General features: G+C 46.8%; 1 protein-coding gene across 1 annotated transcript; it reads left to right on the top strand.

Annotated features, from left to right (window-relative positions):
- Positions 1-109: 109 nt before the first annotated feature.
- Positions 110-22,643, top strand: LOC124013576 (DNA-directed RNA polymerase II subunit RPB1-like). The gene is given in 33 exon segments (XM_046327894.1): positions 110-435; positions 1,288-1,420; positions 1,592-1,728; positions 2,293-2,469; positions 2,655-2,936; positions 3,031-3,192; positions 3,548-3,768; positions 4,033-4,165; positions 4,286-4,410; positions 4,601-4,811; positions 5,033-5,242; positions 5,382-5,550; positions 5,780-5,874; positions 6,071-6,274; positions 6,592-6,814; positions 7,044-7,227; positions 7,767-7,938; positions 8,736-8,841; positions 10,138-10,343; positions 10,584-10,847; positions 10,991-11,198; positions 11,322-11,527; positions 12,354-12,536; positions 16,114-16,317; positions 16,652-16,838; positions 17,228-17,341; positions 18,190-18,339; positions 18,499-18,685; positions 18,687-18,760; positions 18,763-19,032; positions 19,035-19,169; positions 19,172-19,219; positions 19,222-22,643. Coding segments are annotated over 33 exon segments (5,898 nt in total). The 5' UTR covers positions 110-348; the 3' UTR covers positions 19,653-22,643.
- Positions 22,644-24,131: the final 1,488 nt, after the last annotated feature.

Here is a 24,131-nt window from a genome sequence, read left to right as displayed (position 1 = left end):
CCGCCTCCTGACTGTTCAGCCCCTGCTTCGTTGAGTGTGTCAACCTGTACCAAAATATCCAGTCTATATAAACACGCGTTGGCTACTTTCAAACTCAGATGCGCGTAGAGCGCACTGGAGTGTAGATCAGGAAAAGGGAAGGGGTCAGCTGGTAGCCATAGTGGATAGGAGTAAAACGTAAATAAATAGACTCCAAGGGCAATAACCAACGTGGGTCTTCGTGATATCGCCTTCGGAGACATTCCGGTCACCGTTGGCGGCTTGGCCAGAGTCCTGGTGGCATTTAAAGCTGTTCTTTCTTACAAAAGCGGCGTGCCGAGGGAGGACGCTTCTCTTTGAATAGACAGGATGCACGGACCGCCCTCCGGCGACAGCGCATGCCCATTGCGCCTCATCAAGAGAGTGCAATTCGGCATCATCAGCCCAGATGAGCTTGTAGGTTTTGCTTTGGGGTGGGGGGATTCGTTTACTTTATGAACGTTCACATTGATCTTACCTGTACATGATAATACCTAGAATGTATTATGACAATGAAATGGATGTAGCAATTCGTTTGCAGATAGCCTAGCTAGCTAAGCCATGTTGGAGCTTGAGCTAGCAACAGCATGTTGTAGGAAGTTCGACCAACTTTCAGCACACACAGTATTTTTCATCTGAGCTAAGCCATATCATGAATCAAACTCCCTTTTTATATGGAAAGTTCTACATGTAAACAAAGACTACTTTTACTGAACTTGGCTATTTTGCTCTGCTATATTTGGTGTTCCCTAACAGTTAAATGCACAAACATTAGCCAAGTCTAGATGTTCCCTCTTGTTATGACCTATATATGTGGGAGCTACATCGTAATAAAAGGTCACGTCAATAAAGTCAAAGTTATGCATGTTTCTTTACTTTGTTTTTTTATTAGTTTGGTATAATAGAATAAGTTGTTTACACAGTCCGTAATCATTGCATTGTCAATTCCTCGCCTCCAATTGATGTTCATCTAATGAGTTGGTCCTCACACAAGTGATTTGTCAGATAGTACCCAATATTGGTTTAGAAATGCAACTGATCGAAGTGTACCACCATGTTCTAATTGAAGTGTAGGTACTGTCATATCTTGATTCAGTTACCCATTTTGTAGCAGTTATTTATTTGAATTAGTTTCCCATGTGGCCTGAAAGAGGTTGGTTTTTCCAATGTTGTCGTAAACTTGTGACAGCTTTATTGTTTTGTGTATGTACTTGGGCTATTCATATTTTGGAACCGGATTTGATGTTGACCATGGATGTGTCACTGTAGAAACGGATGTCGGTCACAGAAGGGGGAATCAAGTACCCCGAGACCACAGAAGGAGGACGTCCTAAACTTGGTGGGCTGATGGACCCCAGACAAGGGGTCATCGAACGATCTGGAAGGTGTCAAACGTGTGCAGGTACCGAAAGTTACCAGGCAATCAATTTTCATCTCAATGATAATAAAACACTTGTTTTGAATTTGATAGTCTTTTTATTTTTTATTTTCAAACCCAAACAGTTGTGGTTCAGGTTAGGTCACCACTACTGTATTGAAATGTCAACAAAGCATTGTTGTTTTTGCTATTCAGGCAACATGACAGAATGCCCGGGCCACTTCGGCCACATAGAGCTGGCAAAGCCTGTCTTCCACGTGGGATTCGTCAACAAGATCATGAAGGTTCTCCGATGTGTCTGCTACTCGTGCTCCAAGCTTCTGGTCGACACGGTCAGTAACCCTCCATTCCTCACTCATATCACTACCTACAGTGCAGCTACGCAACCTATATGTAACATTTACTAATCTGCTCCAGCATTCGATTCTCTTGTGAGGCTAATGGTAATTGACCAGCGCTATACCTCCAAACATCTGCGCTGCACAGCATACACACAGAATATATAGCACTACATTAACTCCTGATATGTGTAATTGATTGTCATTTTATGGGTATAAGCACTATTGAATAAATCATGCTAATGATTGCATATTAGTCCTGGGAATTGCGTTACACATTCCAATGACTTGTTGATTTTTATTTTATATATATTTTTTATTTAACCTTTATTTAACTAGGCAAGTCAGTTAAAAACAAATTCTTATTTTCAATGATGGCCTAGGAACAGTGGGTTAACTGCCTTGTTCAGGGCCCTAACAACATATTTTTACCTTGTCAGCTTGGGGATTCGATCTAGCAACCTTTCAGTTACTGGCCCCAATGGTCTAACCACTAGGCTACCTGCTGCCCCATAAATTTTGTGATGGTGTGATGTGATGGTCTTTCCTTCCTTCTAGAATAACCCAAAGATCAAAGACATCCTGCAGAAGTCCAAGGGGCAGCCCAGGAAGCGCCTGACCCACGTGTACGACCTGTGTAAAGGCAAGAACATCTGCGAGGGCGGAGAGGAGATGGACAACAAGTTTGGAGTGGACCAGCAGGAGCACGACAGTGAGGACATCACTAAGGAGAAGGTACTTTCACCGGCGATGCTTGTCGACATGTCATTTATAGGCCATCGATACTTAACATGTCTTTTTTTTGTTCTCTTTGTCTGCTTCATCTCCCTTAGTCACATGTGTCTGATTCTGTTTCTTCTTGTAACACACACCCTCTCACTCTCTCCCATGCACACACACTCTCTCCCTGACACTCCCAGGGGCACGGTGGCTGTGGGCGCTACCAGCCGCGTATCCGCCGGTCGGGCCTGGAGTTGTACGCCGAGTGGAAGCACGTGAACGAGGACTCGCAGGAGAAGAAGATCCTGCTGAGCCCAGAGCGCGTCTACGAGATCTTCAAGCGTATCTCGGACGAGGAGGATGTCATCCTGGGCTTGGACCCCAAGTTCTCCCGGCCCGAGTGGATGATCGTCACAGTACTCCCCGTGCCACCACTGGCTGTCCGGCCCGCCGTTGTCATGCAGGGCTCTGCTCGTAACCAGGTGGGCCTGGGAAAGTTTGAGATTGTTTAAGTTTTTACCTCTGTCGTTTACCTCTGTTTAACCACATCGTATCCTTTTTGTTTATGTCGCCCAGGACGACTTGACACACAAGCTGGCCGACATCGTCAAGATCAACAACCAGCTGCGGCGGAACGAGCAGAGCGGCGCGGCGGCCCACGTCATCGCTGAGGACGTGAAGCTGCTGCAGTTCCACGTGGCCACCATGGTGGACAATGAGCTGCCAGGCCTGCCCAGGGTACGCACGGCTGCAGTGACACTTGGGAGGGCACCAATTGGCACAACATTACTGTACTTCTTACCCTTGCCGATGTGTAGTGTTACTATAAACATTTACTCTTACTGTTTTTGTTTGAATTGAAGACTGTTAAATTAAATTAGAAGTAACACCAAATAAAATTTCAGAATACATTTCAAAATACATTCACAGACTACTGGATGCTTTAAAAGTGTTATTTTGTTAAGCTGATAAGACGGACAACTATTCAACCCATAACTGGGTTTATTTAGTTTTCAATGATTACTGATAGTTGTAAAGGATCATCTGTTCTGAATATGCCTGTGCTGATCTCTGACTTAATCTCAACTCCCAGGCGATGCAAAAATCTGGCCGCCCACTTAAATCCCTCAAACAGCGCCTGAAGGGGAAGGAGGGGCGAGTCCGAGGTAACTTGATGGGGAAACGTGTGGACTTCTCCGCCCGAACCGTCATCACCCCCGACCCCAACCTCCAGATCGACCAAGTGGGTGTCCCGCGCTCCATCGCAGCCAACATGACCTTCCCAGAAATCGTCACACCCTTTAACATTGACAGGTACACCCTTTAAAGTTGACAGGCACACCCTGAAACGTTGACGGGCACACCCTGAAACGTTGACGGGCACACCCTGAAACGTTGACGGGCACACCCTGAAACGTTGACGGGCACACCCTGAAACGTTGACGGGCACACCCTGAAACATTGACGGGCACACCCTGAAACGTTGACATCTACCTATATTTCATTGAGATAAAAAGTAATTGATTAAACTGACAGAATTGTGTATTGGTTCTAATGCTGGCTGTCCTATGTCTCCAGGTTACAGGAGTTGGTGCGCAGAGGCAACAGCCAGTACCCCGGAGCCAAATATATCATCCGTGACAACGGGGACAGAATCGACCTGCGGTTTCACCCCAAACCAAGTGACCTTCACCTGCAGATTGGCTACAAGGTAACCCTCAAAAGACCAGATGGTCGTAATTTATCATGTAATGTTTTCTAAGGAATATGATTGACATGAACTTGATGTAATGCAATGTCACTTTTACAAACTCATTGTTGCCTCCCTCAGGTGGAAAGACATATGTGCGACGGTGACATCATTATCTTCAACAGACAGCCCACGCTACATAAAATGTCTATGATGGGGCACAGAGTCCGAATCTTGCCCTGGTCCACCTTTCGAATGAACCTCAGGTACTACTATCAAGTCCTGAATGATCCATTCAAGTCTGTCAGCCAGTTACAGGACACGCCCAAATTTTCTCAAATTGAAAGCAAATGTTAACGCATAAGACACATTACATATCATTGAACATATGACATCAAACAGATCCTGAATGGTGACATTAACCACTTTGGATCCCTCCTCCCTCTTGCTCCACAGTGTAACCACCCCGTACAATGCTGACTTTGACGGGGACGAGATGAACCTGCATCTACCCCAGTCCCTGGAGACGAGAGCTGAGATCCAGGAGCTTGCCATGGTGCCTCGGATGATCGTCACCCCCCAGTCCAACAGGCCCGTCATGGGCATCGTGCAGGACACCCTCACCGCGGTGCGCAAGTTCACCAAGAGGGATGTCTTCCTAGAGCGGGTAAGGAGGGCATTACGGATTGATCAGCCCAAAGTCGATGTTTGTCAGGAATTTTAGACATCAATACACTGCACAATGTTGTACATGTTAAACAAAAATTTAACACTTGTAAAAGTTGGAGTAAGATTGTTGAAGACGATCACAAAAAACACACACACACACACTTCGGAAAAACACACTCATCTTCCTACACTCATTCTGGAGCATGATCTGTCCCCAAGGGCGATGTGATGAACCTCCTGATGTTCCTGTCCACGTGGGACGGCAAGGTGCCCCAGCCAGCCATCTTGAAGCCCCGGCCACTCTGGACGGGCAAGCAGATCTTCAGCCTCATCATCCCGGGCCACATCAACGCCATCCGAACACACAGCACCCATCCAGACGAGGAGGACAGTGGGCCATACAAACACATCTCCCCTGGGGACACCAAGGTAAAATACTGAACACTCAGCAGGCAAAACACCCTGAGATGCTCATGTGGTAATGAGGATTTGTAGGGGGAAAAATCCTCTTGTATTGTTAGTGTGTGCAGAATACAGGGTCTTATTTCTGTCATTGTGTACATCCCAGGTGATAGTGGAGAACGGAGAGCTGATCATGGGCATCCTGTGTAAGAAGTCCCTGGGTACCTCGGCTGGCTCCCTGGTTCACATCTGTTTCCTGGAGATGGGCCACGACGTCACCCGCCTCTTCTACTCCAACATCCAGACGGTGGTCAATAACTGGCTGCTCATTGAGGGTAAGGACCTGGGTTGGGCTGAGCTGGGTGGGTACTGGAGGAGGGCATCAGTGGGTGGAATGGTCAGATGAGGAAAAGGCAACTCATTTGAAATCCACTTAATATATAATAATATATAATAATATATATAATATAATAATAATATTACTTGTGTATAAGCTCATCTAAATGCAGATATTTTAGTCAATATTACCTCCATTTGTTCTTAATTATCATATACTCTCTCTAGGTGCCTCTATTGGTATTGGTGATTCTATTGCTGACGCAAAGACTTACCTTGACATTCAGAACACCATCAAGAAGGCCAAGCAGGATGTAATAGAGGTAAGTCCCTTCTCTCATCGGGAGCTTTCTTCAAAGTTCCAGAATATTCCTTTAAAAATAATTCCTCTTGTACTCACGAAGGGGGAATCCCCTGAAAATTCCTTAGGAAAAATATAGAATGGAGTAGAATAGATGTGATCCCTAGCCAAGCTCCGCTATCTTAACTGTCACATTTTCTTCCTGCATTCCTCTCCAGGTCATTGAGAAGGCCCACAACAATGAGTTGGAGCCCACCCCTGGTAACACGCTGAGGCAGACCTTTGAGAACCAGGTGAATCGCATCCTGAATGACGCCCGTGACAAAACGGGTTCCTCCGCCCAGAAGTCCCTGTCTGAGTACAACAACTTCAAGTCCATGGTGGTGGCCGGCTCCAAAGGCTCCAAGATTAACATCTCTCAGGTACGTCCAGGGGTCTTAAAAAACAGGGCTGTGTTCAGAAAGGTGAACATTTTTTTGAAACAGGCAGGGACTACCTCAACCTATCCAATAAGAAATGCACATTTTTGTTTCCCATTAAAAATGCTTTAAAATGTTTCACTAGGGTGTGCTCTACCGAGCACGACCCAGGGTTGTTTCAGACATCGATGGGTCACTATGGCACAAAAACATTGGCACTTTATTCCTATATGGATGACGGCAGAAAACAGTCCTCAATTTACACCCACTAACTTCCATTGTCTTCTTTGTCTCACCATCACTCTCTCTGTGGCCCTCAGGTTATTGCTGTGGTGGGGCAGCAGAACGTGGAGGGTAAGCGTATCCCCTTCGGCTTCAAGCACCGCACGCTCCCCCACTTCATCAAGGATGACTACGGCCCTGAGAGCAGAGGCTTCGTGGAGAACTCGTACCTGGCTGGCCTCACGCCCACGGAGTTCTTTTTCCACGCCATGGGAGGCAGGGAGGGGCTTATTGACACGGCTGTGAAGACCGCCGAAACTGGTGAGTGAAGGGGCTGAGGCATGAGCGATGTTAGGGACAGAGACGGGTTAGGGTTCAGGGTTTAAGCTGGTTAGAAGCACTGGTTAATGAAGGGTACGAGGGGTAAGAAGGGGTGAAGGTTACGACCCCGACGCGATTAGGGAGAGGGGACTACAGACGTGATCGCATAGCTAGTTGACTCGGTGGTTGAAATGCTCTTCAAACCTCTTTCCTCATCTGGTTCCTTCAGGTTACATCCAGCGTCGTCTGATCAAGTCCATGGAGTCTGTGATGGTGAAGTACGACGCCACCGTGAGGAACTCCATCAACCAGGTGGTGCAGCTGCGCTACGGAGAGGACGGCCTGGCCGGAGAGGCTGTGGAGTTCCAGAACATGGCCACGCTCAAACCCTCCAACAAGGCCTTCGAGAAGAAGTGAGTGGTGAAGGGAAGTGGGATTGCCGGGGAGGAAAATGACGGCTAGAGTTTTGGGTGTGGTGTAATTCAGCTCACCTACCCCAGTAACAGATTTGTTTGAGCTGTCTTGCCAACGCTTAAGGTCATGGCAACAAGCATAGGAGTTAGCTGTATGGGAAAGACAGATCTGGGACCAGACTGGGGCTCTCACTGAATTCTGTGTTAATGTCATATTGCATCTTAGTCATTGGAGGATTCACTAAGGTTCTTGAACTAGTACATGTCCTTCTCTTCTCGTAATGATTGACAGTGTAATGACAACCCCAAACACTGGATTTCATAGTCTCCACCTCTCCACAACCATCTTATTTATCACATAGACTCTAATGCCAACACTCTTAAGGATTGCAGCTCACTGTCCACAGGCCACACATTCAGGGTCAACTGGCTTAACTCTCCACTGTCAGCCTGTCGGTCTCCCCTCTTATCCCATCCCTCCCTAAACCTCTTCCCCTCATATCCCGTCCCTTGCCTAAACCTCCTCCCACGACCACTAGGTTCAGGTTTGACTGCACCAATGAGCGGGCGCTGCGGCGCACCCTGCAGGAGGACGTTGTGAAGGACGTGATGACCAATGCCCAGGTGCAGAGTGCCCTGGAGAGAGAGTATGAGAAGATGAAGGAGGACAGAGAGATTCTGAGGGCCATCTTCCCCACTGGGGACAGCAAGGTGAGAGGGAGACTGAGACGCACGCACACACAAGCATATGAACACACTTGGGCCTCCCGGCTGTACTGCAGCGCCTGCTGTGCCACCAGAGACTCTGGGTTCGCGCCCAGGCTCTGTCGTAACCGGCCGAGACCGGGAGAACCGTGGGGCGACGCACAATTGTCCTAGCGTCGTCCGGGTTAGGGAGGGGTTGGCCGGTAGGGATAACCTTGTCTCATCGCGCACCAGCGACTCCTGTGGCGGGCCGGGCACAGTGTGCGCTAGCCAAGGTTGCCAGGTGCACGGTGTTTCCTCCGACACATTGGTGCGGCTGGCTTCCGGGTTGGATGTGCACTGTGTTAAGAAGCAGTGCGGCTTGGTTGGGTTGTGTATCGGAGGACGCATGACTTTCAACCTTCGTCTCTCCCGAGCCCGTACGGGAGTTGTAGCGATGAGACAAGATAGTAGCTACTAAACAATTGGATATCACGAAATTGGGGAGAAAACGGTGTAAAAAAAAAGCATATGAACACACACTGGCTTATTTGCGCATCTCCTGATTCTCCACACACACACATATCTCCACACATGCACATATCTCCACACACGCACATATCTCCACACATGCACATATCTCCACACATGCACATATCTCCACACATGCACATATCTCCACACACGTACACTCATTCACTTCCATGTCTTCCCAGGAACTCTCCCACTCCCACATGTCACCACTGCAAGCATATCCCACTGATTCAGCCCAATGCATTAACTTCTTTAGTATTGTAAAGACCGATGTCCCTGCTCCCCACTAGGTGGTGCTTCCATGCAACCTGGCCAGGATGATCTGGAACGCCCAGAAGATCTTCCGGATCAACCCCCGCACCCCCACAGACCTCAACCCCCTTCGAGTGGTAGAGGGTGGGTACCACAGTCATATACTCTGCAGTCACCACAGACCCATATTGTAGACCGTCTAAAGATGTACTAGAACACTTCTGTTTTGTAACCCAGGGACTGATTCAGACCTGGGACACCAGGCGAGTGCAATTATAACTATAGTTAGAAACGCTAAGCAGACCGATACTGATTAGCCCTGGTGTGTTGTAAAAGGTTGATGCCATTAATTTTCTATGGCCACTTGGATTGTGAATAGGCCTCTGAGCTATCACACCACCACACCAGCTATCACACCACCACACCAGCTATCACACCACCACACCAGCTATCACACCACCACACCAGCTATCACACCACCACACCAGCTATCACACCACCACACCAGCTATCACACCACCACACCAGCTATCACACCACCACACCAGCTATCACACCACCACACCAGCTATCACACCACCACACCAGCTATCACACCACCACACCAGCTAACCACCACACCAGCTATCACACCACCACACCAGCTATCACACCACCACACCAGCTATCACACCACCACACCAGCTATCACACCACCACACCAGCTATCACACCATCACATGAAGTGACCTTGATAGGTGAAAGTTGATCACACCCATTGTCAACCATGTCATTCAGTGGAATGATTCACAAATCATGTGGACAAAGTGATTCTAGCCTGGCCTACCCCCAAGCTGCACTCCTTACAGACGGCTTCTGGTGCCCGACCATAGTCTTAACACTGAAGACTAGGGTGCTGAGTGATGTGGTGTGATCCTTTACTCAGTACTGCACTACACAGTGTACAGTATTGTGCTTCACGGGCCCTATTCAGACTTGGAAGTAAGTTGACTTGACATGTACTGAAGTCAGAAAATGTTGGACTTAAGTCCATGTTTTATTAACTTAAATCCACGTTAATTCTACGTATCTCGAGCCTGAATTGGGCACCAAGTGCCTCGGTCAAAGTAACGTTTGTTGTCATGAAGACAAAGACGTGTTGTGTTTAGAAGACCATAGCACTTGATATGCTACTGTAAGAGGTTACCCGATTCATTTAGTCATTCCAATGACTAACCTTTTGGTGTACAATGCATCTATCTAGATTTTTAAAAAATAAGGACTTGCTGCACTTCGTTCAGTAACTAAGTAAATGTTGTTGACATATCTGCCATCTTGGTACCAAATTTCTCTCGCATAAAGCAATTTTAACTCAGCCACTAAGCCAGGCTAAATAATCCTAAAATAAAATGACACGGTCTGACATTCTAAAACGTCTCCCCGCTCCTTTACACGCCGCAGGTGTCCAGGAGCTGAGTAAGAAGCTGGTGATTGTGAACGGCGAGGACCACCTGAGCAGACAGGCCCAGCAGAACGCCACGCTGCTTTTCAACATCCACCTGCGCTCCACGCTCAGCTCCCGACGCATGACAGACGAGTTCCGACTGAGCACTGAGGCTTACGACTGGCTATTGGGGGAGATCGAGAGCAAGTTCAACCAGTCTATTGTGAGTAGAGCTATACACGCACAGCATGCTGGGAGAGACTGGAAGGGGGAGGGTCAACACCAAAACTGGTTGCTATGAACTAAAGATGTTATTAGATTGAAATGGACCGTGTAAATGGATAGTGTGAAGGAGTAGAAAACCAAGCCTAGAGCTTGATGGGATATTTTTTTATTACACTAATCTAATTAAATCATAATCATTTAATGTAATTACTTCTCTACCTCCCTCTCTGTCCTCTAGGCCCACCCGGGTGAGATGGTGGGGGCGTTAGCAGCCCAGTCGCTGGGAGAACCCGCCACCCAGATGACCCTGAACACCTTCCACTACGCTGGTGTGTCGGCCAAGAACGTCACTCTGGGCGTGCCGCGTCTCAAAGAGTTGATCAACATCTCCAAGCGGCCCAAGACCCCCTCCCTAACCGTGTTCCTGCTGGGCCAGGCGGCCCGCGACGCCGAGAGGGCCAAGGATATCCTCTGTCGGCTGGAACACACCACCCTCAGAAAGGTGAACCGTGGAGAATGTGATGTGGTAGACCACAGTCAACAACCTTTCGGCCGACTATCTCCTTTCTTAGGTTGTTCCTTTTCTTTGCGTACTGATTTATACAACGATTATCAACCCCTCTCTTTCTCTCCTCCTCTCTCCAGGTGACGGCCAACACAGCCATCTACTACGACCCTAACCCCCAGAGCACGGTGGTGACGGAGGACCAGGAGTGGGTCAACGTCTACTATGAGATGCCCGACTTTGACGTGACTCGCATCTCCCCCTGGCTCCTCCGCATCGAGCTCGACCGCAAACACATGACTGACCGCAAGCTGACCATGGAGCAGATCGCAGAGAAGATCAATGCAGGTGGGGATGAGTGAACACAAGCAAACACCGATTGATGGATCTATAAGGAAGTGTTGTAAGTAAAAAGGACCATATAATCCCTACACAACCTACTGCAGAATGCAACCTTTTTTCTCCCTGAAGGTTTCGGAGATGATCTGAACTGTATCTTCAATGACGACAACGCCGAGAAGCTGGTCTTGCGAATTCGCATCATGAACAGCGACGAGAACAAGTTCCATGAGGATGAGGAAGTGGTGGACAAGATGGACGACGACGTGTTCCTGAGGTGCATCGAGTCCAACATGCTGACGGACATGACACTGCAGGGCATCGAGCAGATCAGCAAGGTCACCGAGGGGTCACGTGCACACACACACACACACACACACTGAAAATACCCCATAATGTCTGATGTCTTAACTTCACTAGGGCACCATTTGACATCTCAGCCCCTAATACTCCTCAATTCTTTTGGATGAATCCCGGAACATATTCCAGTCTGTGCTAGTAAAACAGTCCTGTAGCATCCGCGTCATCTGACCACTTCTGTATAGAGCGAGTCACTGGTACTTCTTGCTATAGTTTTTGGATAGAACTATGGTCAGATTTGCCAAATGGAGGGCGAGCTTAAGTTTCTGTGTGTGGAGTAAATGTGGTCTAGAGTTGTTCTTTTTGTCCTCTGGTTGCACATGTGACATGCTGGTAGAAATGAGGTAAAACTGATTTAAGTTTGCCTGCATTAAAGTCCCTGGCCACCAGGAGCGTCGCTTCTGGATGAGCATTTTCTTGTTTGCTTATAGGCTTTTGCACTCAACGAGCTGTATAAAGCCATAAGCAGTCAGCATCGTTTGTGGAGGTAAATAGACGGATACGAAAAATATAGATAGTGTGGTCTACCTCGAGACTTAATATTAGACATTGCACACCAGCTGTTATTGACAAATAGACACCCACCCCTTGTCTTACCAGACGTACCTCACTTATCTACCTCTTCGCTACCTCCCTTATCCTTTACTACATTACCATCTAATACTCTAAGCTATCTCCCTTATCTGTTACTACATTATCACTGACTTAACACACACTGGTTGACCTTAACAATATGGCTGAAACCTATCCAGATCGTTAACCCATCAGCTATTGATCTTCGTCCTGTCTGTCTCCTCTCCCTAGGTGTACATGCACTTGCCCCAGACTGACAACAAGAAGAAGATCATCATTACAGAGGAGGGAGAGTTCAAGGCCCTGCAGGAGTGGATCCTGGAGACAGATGGCGTGGGACTGATGAGGGTCCTCAGTGAGAAGGACGTGGACCCTGTCAGGACCACCTCCAACGATATTGTAGAGATCTTCACGGTACGGATAGATTCCATAGTTACCGATAGCTATGCTAGTTGTGATAGTTACCGATAGCTATGATGGCAACCGATTGCTACGGTAGTTATGGTGTTACGAAACCTATTAACTAACCTGCTAATATTGTAGCACCCGCTAAGACTAGGGATCGTAGGCCTACCTAGGTACATGGTCTGTAACCAAAATGTGTGCATTAATGTGAGAAATCAGCATTTTTATGACCGTGTTCGATGCACATGTGCCCAGGGAGACAACAACCTTCCGTTGTGTTCAGGGCAAGCTCTGTCTTGACTCCTTTGGGTCGGTCAGCCCTAGTGAATTATGTTAGGATGATGACAGAAACCAATAGATACCGGAAGGAAAACGACAAACAGGCATGCCTAAAATATCTCACAAAAGGTCTAATGGCCACCAAACTCACAGCTTGCAAGCTGGGACATTGACTCACAATCTTAAATGATAACAAATAAAGTTTTAAAAAATATATATATATACAGTGCGGCAAAAAAGTGTTTAGTCAGCCACCAATTGTGCAAGTTCTCCCACTTAAACAGATGAGAGAGGCCTGTAATTTTCATCATAGGTACACTTCAACTATGACAGACAAAATGAGGGGAAATAATCCAGAAAATCACATTGTAGGATTTTTATGAATTTATTTGCAAATTATGGTGGAAAATAAGTATTTGGTCACATTACAAACAAGCAAGATTTCTGGCTCTCACAGACCTGTAACTTCTTCTTTAAGAGGCTCCTCTGTCCTGCACTCGTTACCTGTATTAATGGCACCTGTTTGAACTCCACTATGGCCAAGACCAAAGAGCTGTCAAAGGACACCAGAAACAAAATTGTAGACCTGCACCAGGCTGGGAAGACTGAATCTGCAATAGGTAAGCAGCTTGGTTTGAAGAAATCAACTGTGGGAGCAATTATTAGGAAATGGAAGACATACAAGACCACTGATAATCTCCCTCGATCTGGGGCTCCACGCAAGAACTCACCCCATGTGGTCAAAATGATCATAAGAACGGTGAGCAAAAATCCCAGAACCACACGGGGGGGACCTAGTGAATGACCTGCAGAGAACTGGGACCACAAAGTAACAAAGCCTACCATCAGTAACACACTACGCCGCCAGGGACTCTAATCCTGCAGTGCCAGACGTGTCCCCCTGCTTAAGCCAGTACATGTCCAGGCCAGTCTGAAGTTTGCTAGAGAGCATTTGGATGATCCAGAAGAAGATTGGGAGAATGTCATATGGTCAGATGAAACCAAAATAGAACTTGTTGGTAAAAACTCAACTCGTCGTGTTTGGAGGACAAAGAATGCTGAGTTGCATCCAAAGAACACCATACCTACTGTGAAGCATGGGGGTGGAAACATCATGCTTTGGGGCTATTTTTCTGCAAAGGGACCAGTACGACTGATCCATGTAAAGGAAAGAATGCATGGGGCCATGTATCGTGAGATTTTGAGTGAAAGCCTCCTTCCATCAGCAAGTGCATTGAAGATTAAATGTGGCTGGGGCCTTCAGCATGACAATGATCCCAAACACACCGCCCAGGCAACGAAGGAGTGGCTTCATAAGAAGCATTTCAAGGTCTTGGAGTGGCCTAGCCAGTCTCCAGATCTCAACCCCATAGAAAATCTTTGGAGGGGGTTGAAAGTCCGTGTTGCCCAGCAACAGCCCCAAAACATCACTGCTCTAGAGGAGATCTGCATGGAGGAAAGGGCCAAAATACCAGCAACAGTGTGTGAAAACCTTGTGAAGACTTACAGAAAACGTTTGACCTCTGTCATTGCCAACAAGGGTATATAACAAAGTATTGAGATTAAATTTTGTTATTGACTAATACTTATTTTCCACCATAATTTGCTAATTAATTAATAAAAAATCCTACAATGTGATTTTCTGGATTTTTTTAAATCTCATTTTGTCTGTCATAGTTGAAGTGTACCTATGATGAAAATTACAGGCCTCATCTTTTTAAGTGGGAGAACTTGCACAATTGGTGGCTGACTAAATACTTTTTTGCCCCACTGTATATACACACACACACACACAGTGCCTTGGGAAAGTATTCAGACCCCTTGAATTTTTTCACATTTTGTTACAGACTTATTCTGAAATTGATTGTATTGTTTTTTTCCCTCATCAATCTGCATACAATACCCAATAATGACAAAGCAAAAACAGTTTTTAGAAGGAGAAAAAAACAGAAATATCACATTTACATAAGTATTCAGACCCTTTACTCAGGACTTTGTTGAAGCACCTTTGAAAGCAATTACAGGTCGGGTCCAAGTCCGGTCTCTGGCTGGGCCACTCAAGGACATTCAGAGACTTTTCCCAAAACCACTCCTGCATTGTCTTGGTTGTGTGCTTAGGGTCGTTGTCCTGTTGAAAGTTGAACCTTCACCCCATCTGAGGTCCTGGGTGCTCTGGCACAGGTTTTCATCAAGGAGCGTCTCTGTATTTTGCTCTGTTCATCTTTACCTCAATCCTGACTAGTCTCCCAGTCCCTGCCTCTGAAAAACATCCCCACAGTATGATTCTGCCACCACCATGGTTCACCGTAGGGATGGTGCCAGGTTTCCTCCAGATGTGACACTTGGCATTCAGGCCAAAGAGTTCAATCTTGCTTTCATCATAGCAGATAATCTTGTTTCTCAAGGTCTTTAGGTGCCTTTTGGCAAACTAAGCGGGCGGTCATGTGCCTTGGTCACTCAACCACAAAGGCCTGATTGGTGGAGTGCTGCAGAGTTGCAGGTTGTCCTTCTGGTAGATTCTCGCATCTCAGCAGAGGAACTCTAGCGCTCTGTCAGTCACCATTGGGTTCTTGGTCACCGCCCTGACCAAGGCCCTTCTTCCCCGATTGCTCAGTTTGGACGGGCGGCCACCTCTAGGAAGAATCTTGGTTGTTCCAAATTTCTTCCATTTAAGAATGATGGAGGCCACTGTGTTCTTGGGGACCTTCAATTCAGCAGAACTTTTTTGGTATCCTTCTCTAGATCTGTGCCTTGACACAATCCTGTCTCGGAGCTCTACGGACAATTCCTTTGACCTAATGGTTTGGTTTTTGCTCTGACATGCACTGTCAACTGTGGGACATTATATAGTCAGGTGTGTGTCTTTCCAAATCATGTCCAATTGAATTGACCACAGGTGGACTCCAAGTTGTAGAAACATCTCAATGATGATCAATGGAAACAGGATGCACCTGAGCTCAATTTCGAGTCTCATAGCAAAAGGTCTGAATACTTATGTAAATAAGGTATTTCTGTTTTACATTTTTAATAAATGAGCAAACATTTCAAAAAATCTCTTTTCACTTTGTCATTATGGTGTATTGTGTGTAGATTGCTGAGGATTTTAATTTATTTAATACATTTTAGAACAAGGCTCTAACGTAACGAAATGTGGAAAAAGTCTACTGAGTACTCTCCGAAGGCACTGTGTATATATAAAAAATGTTGCTCCACTGCTAAACCTGAAAAGTACATGAATTGCCGCATAGCCCAAACATGTCAGTCAGTATTTTTTGCGATATTCATAACTCATTCCCCTCCTTTCTAGGTACTGGGTATTGAGGCTGTACGTAAGGCGCTGGAGAGGGAGTTGAACCACGTCATCTCCTTTGACGGTTCCTACGTCAACTACCGCCACTTGTCGTTGCTTTGCGACACCATGACATGCCGCGGTCACCTGATGGCTATCACACGTCATGGCATCAACAGACAGGACACGGGACCTCTCATGAAGTGCTCCTTTGAGGAGACGGTAAGAGTCACGTGAGGGGACAGGGGAAAGTGGAAGGGCGGGGGGAGGATGTTGCAGATGTATTGGTATAAGTTCGTTTTTTCATTAGAACATATTTACGACTTGCGTAACAATTCTAGTCACCGTCCTTAATAGTAGGAGTACTCAAATGTCCAGTACTTAACCTGGGGGTCCAGGTGTCACTGATTGGCCAGAGATTCCACTCACCTTGTTCCCAGGTTTGGATCGGACCTTAGTGGGAAACAATGAAAATCAGCATTAAGCTACTTTTGACCTCGAGGTCTGGATTTGAGAAAAGGGGGCCTCCTGTTCTTACACTCCCTCCCTGTCCCAGGTGGATGTGCTGATGGAGGCGTCATCCCACGGGGAGAGTGACCCTATGAAGGGTGTGTCTGAGAACATTATGCTGGGCCAGCTTGCCCCCTGTGGGACGGGCTGCTTCGACCTGCTGCTGGACGCTGAGAAGTGCAAATACGGCATGGAGATCCCCACCAACATCCCTGGGATCAGCGTGGCTGGACGTGAGTGGCTACAAATATTCCACACAGTGAATAATACAATTAAGCAAGAATTGAAATGGAATTGTTCATCCTATGGACGTTTTCAATCACCAGATTTACATTTTCGATTGTATGTTGAAATGTATTGGTGTGGACTCATTGAACAACATAGGAAATGTGTACACGTATGAAATGTGTACACGTATGTTCTCATTTGTATGTTGAAATGTATTGGTGTGGACTCATTGAACAACATAGGAAATGTGTACACGTATGTTCTCAGAATGTCTGTTTGACTTCAAAGTATCCATGCATTTATCAAGTAATGTATATGGATACATCTCAATGAAGATAGATTATGAAGTATGCACATATGAAATGTGGTCTAAAATGTGTCTTCATTTCCACAGCCACCGGAATGTTCTTTGGCTCGGCGCCTAGCCCCATGAGTGGCATGTCCCCTGCCATGACCCCCTGGAACACTGGAGCCACCCCCGCCTATGGTGCCTGGTCCCCCAGCATTGGTAAGGCTCAACCTGGGCGGACTTTGACAATATCCCGGGGGTACAGCATGGTCCATCCCACCTGACCCTACTGTTCCATTGACTCATGCCCTGACTCTCTACTGTTCCATTGACTCATGCCCTGACTCTCTACTGTTCCATTGACTCATGCCCTGACTCTCTACTGTTCCATTGACTCATGCCCTGACTCTCTACTGTTCTGTTGACTCATGCCCTGACTCTCTCTACTGTTCCGTTGACTCATGCCCTGACTCTCTACTGTTCCATTGACTCATGCCCTGACTCTCTCTACTGTTCTGTGACTCATGCCCTGACTCTCTCTACTGTTCCATTGACTCATGCCCTGACTCTCTCTACTGTTCTGTGACTCATTCCCTGACTCTCTCTACTGTTCCATTGACTCATGCCCTGACTCTCTCTACTGTTCTGTGACTCATGCCCTGACTCTCTCTACTGTTCTGTGACTCATGCCCTGACTCTCTCTACTGTTCCATTGACTCATGCCCTGACTCTCTACTCTTCCATTGACTCATGCCCTGACTCTCTACTGTTCCATTGACTCATGCCCTGACTCTCTACTGTTCCATTGACTCATGCCCTGACTCTCTCTACTGTTCCGTTGACTCATGCCCTGACTCTCTCTACTGTTCTGTGACTCATGCCCTGACTCTCTCTACTGTTCCATTGACTCATGGCCTGACTCTCTCTACTGTTCTGTGACTCATGCCCTGACTCTCTCTACTGTTCTGTTGACTCATGCCCTGACTCTCTCTACTGTTCCGTTGACTCATGCCCTGACTCTCTCTACTGTTCCATTGACTCATGCCCTGACTCTTTCCGACCACCAGGTAGCGGGATGACTCCCGGAGCAGCAGGCTTCTCTCCCAGCGCAGCGTCCGATGCCAGTGGCTTCTCTCCGGGCTACTCCCCGGCCTGGTCCCCTACCCCTGGATCTCCTGGGTCCCCGGGGCCAGCCAGCCCCTACATCCCCTCTCCAGGTTGGTCACCATACAAAACAACCAGTTTGGTATGAAATACCAACTGACACAGGAGTGACTGCATTACCTTTTTCCATGTTATAGGAATAACACTGAAGCTTGATGTTCTGTGTACAAGTTTTCTTTATTTCTCATGTCTCTACATTTCTACTTTTCCAGGAGGTGCGATGTCTCCCAACTACTCGCCCACCTCCCCAGCCTACGAGCCCCGCTCTCCTGGGGGATACACCCCCCAAAGCCCGGGCTACTCCCCAACCTCCCCCTCGTACTCCCCAACCTCCCCCTCGTACTCCCCCACCAGCCCCAACTACAGCCCCACCTCACCCTCGTACTCCCCAACCTCCCCTCCTACTCCCCAACCTCCCCTCGTACTCCCCAACCTCTCCTAGTTACTCCCCCACGTCCCCCTCCTACTCCCCAACCTCCCCTCGTACTCCCCAACCTCCCCTAGTTACTCCCCCACGTCCCCCTCTTACAGCCCTACATCCCCAAGCTACAGCCCTACGTCCCCAAGCTACTCCCCCACCTCGCCTAGCTATTCCCCCACCTCACCCTCCTACTCCCCCACCTCACCCTCCTACTCCCCCACCTCACCCTCCTACTCCCCCACCTCACCCTCCTACTCCCCCACCTCACCCTCTTACTCCCCCACCTCTCCAAGCTACAGCCCCTCTTCACCCAACTACACCCCCACCTCCCCTCCTACTCCCCCACCTCCCCATCCTACTCCCCCACCTCCCCAAACTACACCCCCACCAGCCCCAACTACTCCCCTACCTCCCCCTCTTATTCCCCCACCTCCCCATCCTACTCTCCCTCTAGCCCACGCTTCACCCCCAGTCGCCCACCTACACCCCCAGTTCTCCCTCTTACAGCCCCAGCTCCCCTCCTACTCACCCACCTCACCCAAATACACCCCTACCTCCCCCTCATACTCCCCCAGCTCTCCAGAGTACACCCCCACCTCCCCCAAATACTCCCCCACCTCGCCCAAGTACTCTCCGACCTCTCCCAAATACTCACCCACCTCCCCAACTTACTCACCGACGACGCCCAAGTACAGCCCCACTTCGCCCACCTACTCACCCACCTCGCCCACCTACACTCCCACCAGCCCCAAGTACTCCCCTACCTCCCCAACATACTCTCCAACCTCACCCAAATACTCTCCCACCTCCCCCACCTACTCACCAACTAGCCCCAAAGGGTCCACCTACAGCCCCCTGTCTCCGGGCTACAGCAACCCCTCGCCCAGCTTCACTCTCACCAGCCCGGCCATCAGCCCAGATGACAGTGACGAGGAGAACAACTGAGGGAGCCAGGAGAAGAGGGGGCTGACTGCCCCAGTCCAAGCTCCTGGGCTGGATAACTGAAGGATCGCCTTTCTGCTGGAGGTGTCGCTGGTTTGGGTGGACAAAGAAAAAAACTAAACCCTGGGCATCCCACTTGTGAATTTTATATTTTGGGGACCATTGTACCCCCAGCCTTGTCCAACTTGAGGGGTGGGGGTCCCTAAAAATACTTCCTACTATTGTATTTGATAGACTTGAACAGTTTAGCCAGGAGAAATGGCTGCCTTTTGAACTAGAAGTTTTGTTTCTGTTATTAATTTTCATGCAGGGGGCTGAAGCAGAGTTCTAAGTACCTAGAGGAAAGCAGAGGGGAGGGAGATGTGGTTACCACATTGACAAAAACCTCCCTCCTTTTCACCCCCCTGTTTCCCAGCACCCAGTCTCTCTCTCTGAACTTCACTGTTGGATGTGTAGTTGTAGGGGAGAGTATTGCCAAAAGCCTTGAAAAATCTACCAGTGGATTGTATTTCTCTCCTTAAAAAGCATTTAAGCTTCCAAAAAAAGACAGAGTAGAAGAGTTGAGGTGATCTTTATTGCATATTTTACTAAAACGTATCTTTTAGTTTTTCAGTTTTTCTAAATCTACAGTTGCTGTTTTGGTTGGAAGAAAAAATTGAGCTAATGTTTCTAATTTAATTTTCACATGCACCGAATACAACAGGTGTAGTAGACCTTACGGTGAAATGCTTAGTTACAATCCCTTAACCAACAATGCAGTTCAAGAGTTAAGAAAATATTTACTAAATAAACTAAAGAAGGCTGGCCAGCGTTGAGGTGAACAGCATAAAAGATTACAAATGTGCAGTTCAGAACAGTGGAAGTAGAGTAGTGGAAAGGGTTGCCATGATATACTGCAGGTGTATTCCTTGCAGCACATAGTCCAGGGCTGAAGACTGCCTAGGACGACAGATGGTCAGGTCATGGATGCAGAAACCCGAAAGGGAGATGGTGACGTATTGTCACCTCTCTGTGACATTCCAAATAAACCCCTTTACCCTCACTCCAAAGACAAGCCTGAAAGATGTCAAAACCAGCCACCAGCATCCCTGTGCTCTTCACCATTAGATGAGACTTGTGTACAACAGCAAAAAGCTGATTTTTTTTTCCAGCAAACCACTTCTTTCTTAAAATACTGGGAAGTATGAGGTTTATGAAAGACTTAGAATGGAATAATGAGATAATATTATTACTATTTGATTCTGTTTGGTTTCAGGAGAGAATGGGGCGTTTCTAGGTGGAAGAGGGATACTAGTTGGTCGGTGTTGTTGCTTCTGTCATTGTTTAGGAATGAGTAGCAACCTGCTAATACATTTTAATTATCCAGATTTAGGTTGAAGCGCTCTTATTTGAAATCCCTCCCACCTTTCAATAATACGTGTTCCATAGTTCTAATTAGGAAATGTAAATGAGTTCTCAATACTTTGTTCAATACTCGTTCAATTTATTTAAGAAAGAAAAGAGAAACGTACTACTTGTGTGAATCAGTATAGAGGATAAATTGAGAATCCAATGATTTTTTTTGTACGTTTTTTTTCTCATTTGCTTCTGACTTGGTAAGAGCGGTTTGCAAAGAGTGTCTGTGTTCAGGTACTTTGGATGAAGGGGCAGGGAACGGAGGGGGGTTTGTTTGATTTCTCCCCCTTAAGGTCTCTCTTCCATTCTGTTTCCCAATCGCCCTGTTCAGTTTCTGCCATTCCGGCTCCAATTTGGGCCAAGATGGCCGCCGCGTTCTCATTCAGTTGTAGAAAGGAAATTTTTGCATGCAGTCCATTCATGAGGCTTCCGCTAAGTGGCTCTACTACAGTTAAGGAAGAGAATTCAATGTTCAGCTTAGTGTTTTCAGTTACGCTCTTGACCACTGGAGGGCGACATATGCCCTCAGTTGAGTTGACTTCTCTTAGAAGCGTCAGTTTCAGTTCAGTGATTTTTAACAAAGGAGACCAGCCATTTCGGAGCACTTTTGGCCTCTACATCCCCCTACCCACTACATTAGTGTGTCAGTGAATCCTTGAAGTTTATGAAAACCACGGACCAAGCATAGACAAACATAACATTCACTTCTGGGTGCTCTTTACACTTTACTAGGCCTAGTTTGATGAAGTGGACAAGTGTTTGATTCTCTTGCCTGTATGACTATGGAACACAGATTGTGTTTCCTCTGGTGTTCCCTCCAAGCAATAGGACATGCTTTTGATTGGACTAGCTGGCTTTCCCTCCCCCCTCTTCATCCACAAGTGATACTGATTATTTTCTGAAATCGGTGTTTGTCCTTTTTTCTACCAGTGTATGTACCTGTGATTGGTAATCTCGGCGTGGGTGGGAGGGAAAGGAGTGGAGTACTGTATGGAACTGGGAGTCCTGAGGGAATGGAATTTGATGCCTGTGGACTTCCATGGTGGGACTGGTACTCTGATGCAGTCTGAATTTGTCGGGATCTTAATCTGAATCATGGTCGGGAACGTATGCGTTTCAACAGGGGTGATTTTGAATTGACTGGACTGTACCACCTGCATTGGATACAGGTGTTGGCAATACACTGTTGAAATCCATGCAGTTGGTCTCTCCCATCATCGCCTCATGACATGGTGACTTTGTCCACTACCATCATATCCCATTGATTTACCTGTCGTCCAGTCAATTCAAACATACCAGGACTCGTGTGTGTGTGTGTGTGTGTGTGTGTGTGTGTGTGTGTGTGTGTGTGTGTGTGTGTGTGTGTGTGTGTGTGTGTGTGTGTGTGTGTGTGTGTGTGTGTGTGTGTGTGTGTGTGTGTGTGTGTGTGTGTGTGTGTCGTAGGAGAGACAGGGTTTCTTGAGTTGGTGAACAGACTGGACAGGGTGTCTGGGGAAAAGGAAGGATTAAAATTGCCACTGTATTGAAATCAATCCAATATGTCATTCTCTGTATGTTTTGTTTTTTTGACTTGAGAAAAAAAATAAAGTTTTACTACAAGTTGTGTGTCTTATTTGTAAGAGTTGTCAGCACTACCAGTAAGCTGAGTGATTTAACAAATCCCTTTTATATAAGCGGAAATGTGTAAGAGGAATTATTCCATAGATCTTACCTTCTACTGGGTAAACCTAGAATTTGGGGTGAGGGTGAACGCATTCTGGATCTGAGGTTTTGATCAATAGGCCCCATATGACTATACAATAAAACCTCTATAAGGGGCTATTGGTTTCTTTTTCAGGGCACATCACTATAGATATCATAGCCACTGCTATACAAGTCATCTAGTTAACAACCCTGCATGACAGGAGAGCTTGCTTCATTTTCTTACACATCTCCTTGGTTTGTGGTTTAGTGACATAGAGCCAGCTGTCGCCATGGCTACAGATGTTAGGGCCTAGTTCAATTTCAAACATTATCCGCTAACCCTAGCCCCTAAACGTTCCGTGTCAAAAGATCTGGAAAATATGAATAGGTGAAAGGAACATGGTAGACACTCCATTAAGCCTATGAGACGGCTTGGTGAGACCATTGGTTATTTGAGATCTGTGAACACAACGTGTAGGGGCTGAAATGGAACTGGAGCCTAATACTGATTGAATGCCAAAGATGACTATTTTCCAGTCACCTGATATAGTACACTGAATCACAGTCACACACTTGAGTCTATTTAGAATGTGGACTTCTCTTTTTCCATCTTGGTTGGTGTATTTGGTAATCCAAATGGGATGTTCCAGGGAAATACTGAGGATGTAGACGGGCCTCAAAATGTGCCAGTTTAGGTTGCCTTGATTAAATCAATACATATCAATATAAATATAACAGTCTGAAATATTGACCAAATGAGAGGAACTACAGATGTTCACATTTAGCAGACACCATTGTCTGGATTGACCTTTCAAAATAACATACTATGTGGAACAAGGTTCAAGTTATGGAGTTTGCTGGACACCACACCTAAAAATCAGTGCCCCACATAAGTAAAAAAAAAATGTAAGTGTTAAGAAATAGTAATGTCAGCCTAGCCCACTATCATCATTAAGGAATCCCCCAAGGGTCAAAGTGTAATTAGGTCCCTGTAGAACCACAAAAGAATGTCCTGGCTGGTGACTGTGCAGTTTGTCACTGTGTAGGAGGTCATAACACTATATATTCGGCACTCAGTCAGTTAAGTGTTCCCCATACAAGGTGTGTCTATGGGAGAGGCCATATGAATACTGGTTAGTTTGGTTATGTTGCTATGGTGAAGGAATAGTGGCTGAATCATTAAGATAAACAAATTCTCATGCCACAAAGTCATTCACAACTCTTTCTTGTTCTATTCTGCTAATTTTGTCTCACTAATGCCACACTCTCACACCCTGTTCTTACTCTTTCCAGCCCTTCTCTCACTCTGCTTCGTTAGCTTTTCTCTCTCTCTCTCCTTACTTTTTCTGCAGTTTATTTTTTCTGTAAACCAGGGGGCTGGGCTATGACTGTTTGAGACAGAGA

Source organism: Oncorhynchus gorbuscha, linkage group LG25 (assembly GCF_021184085.1).
Source record: "Oncorhynchus gorbuscha isolate QuinsamMale2020 ecotype Even-year linkage group LG25, OgorEven_v1.0, whole genome shotgun sequence".
NCBI lineage: Eukaryota > Metazoa > Chordata > Actinopteri > Salmoniformes > Salmonidae > Oncorhynchus > Oncorhynchus gorbuscha.
Note: the sequence above shows the minus strand (reverse complement) of the source record. Positions and strands in the feature narration are given on the sequence as shown.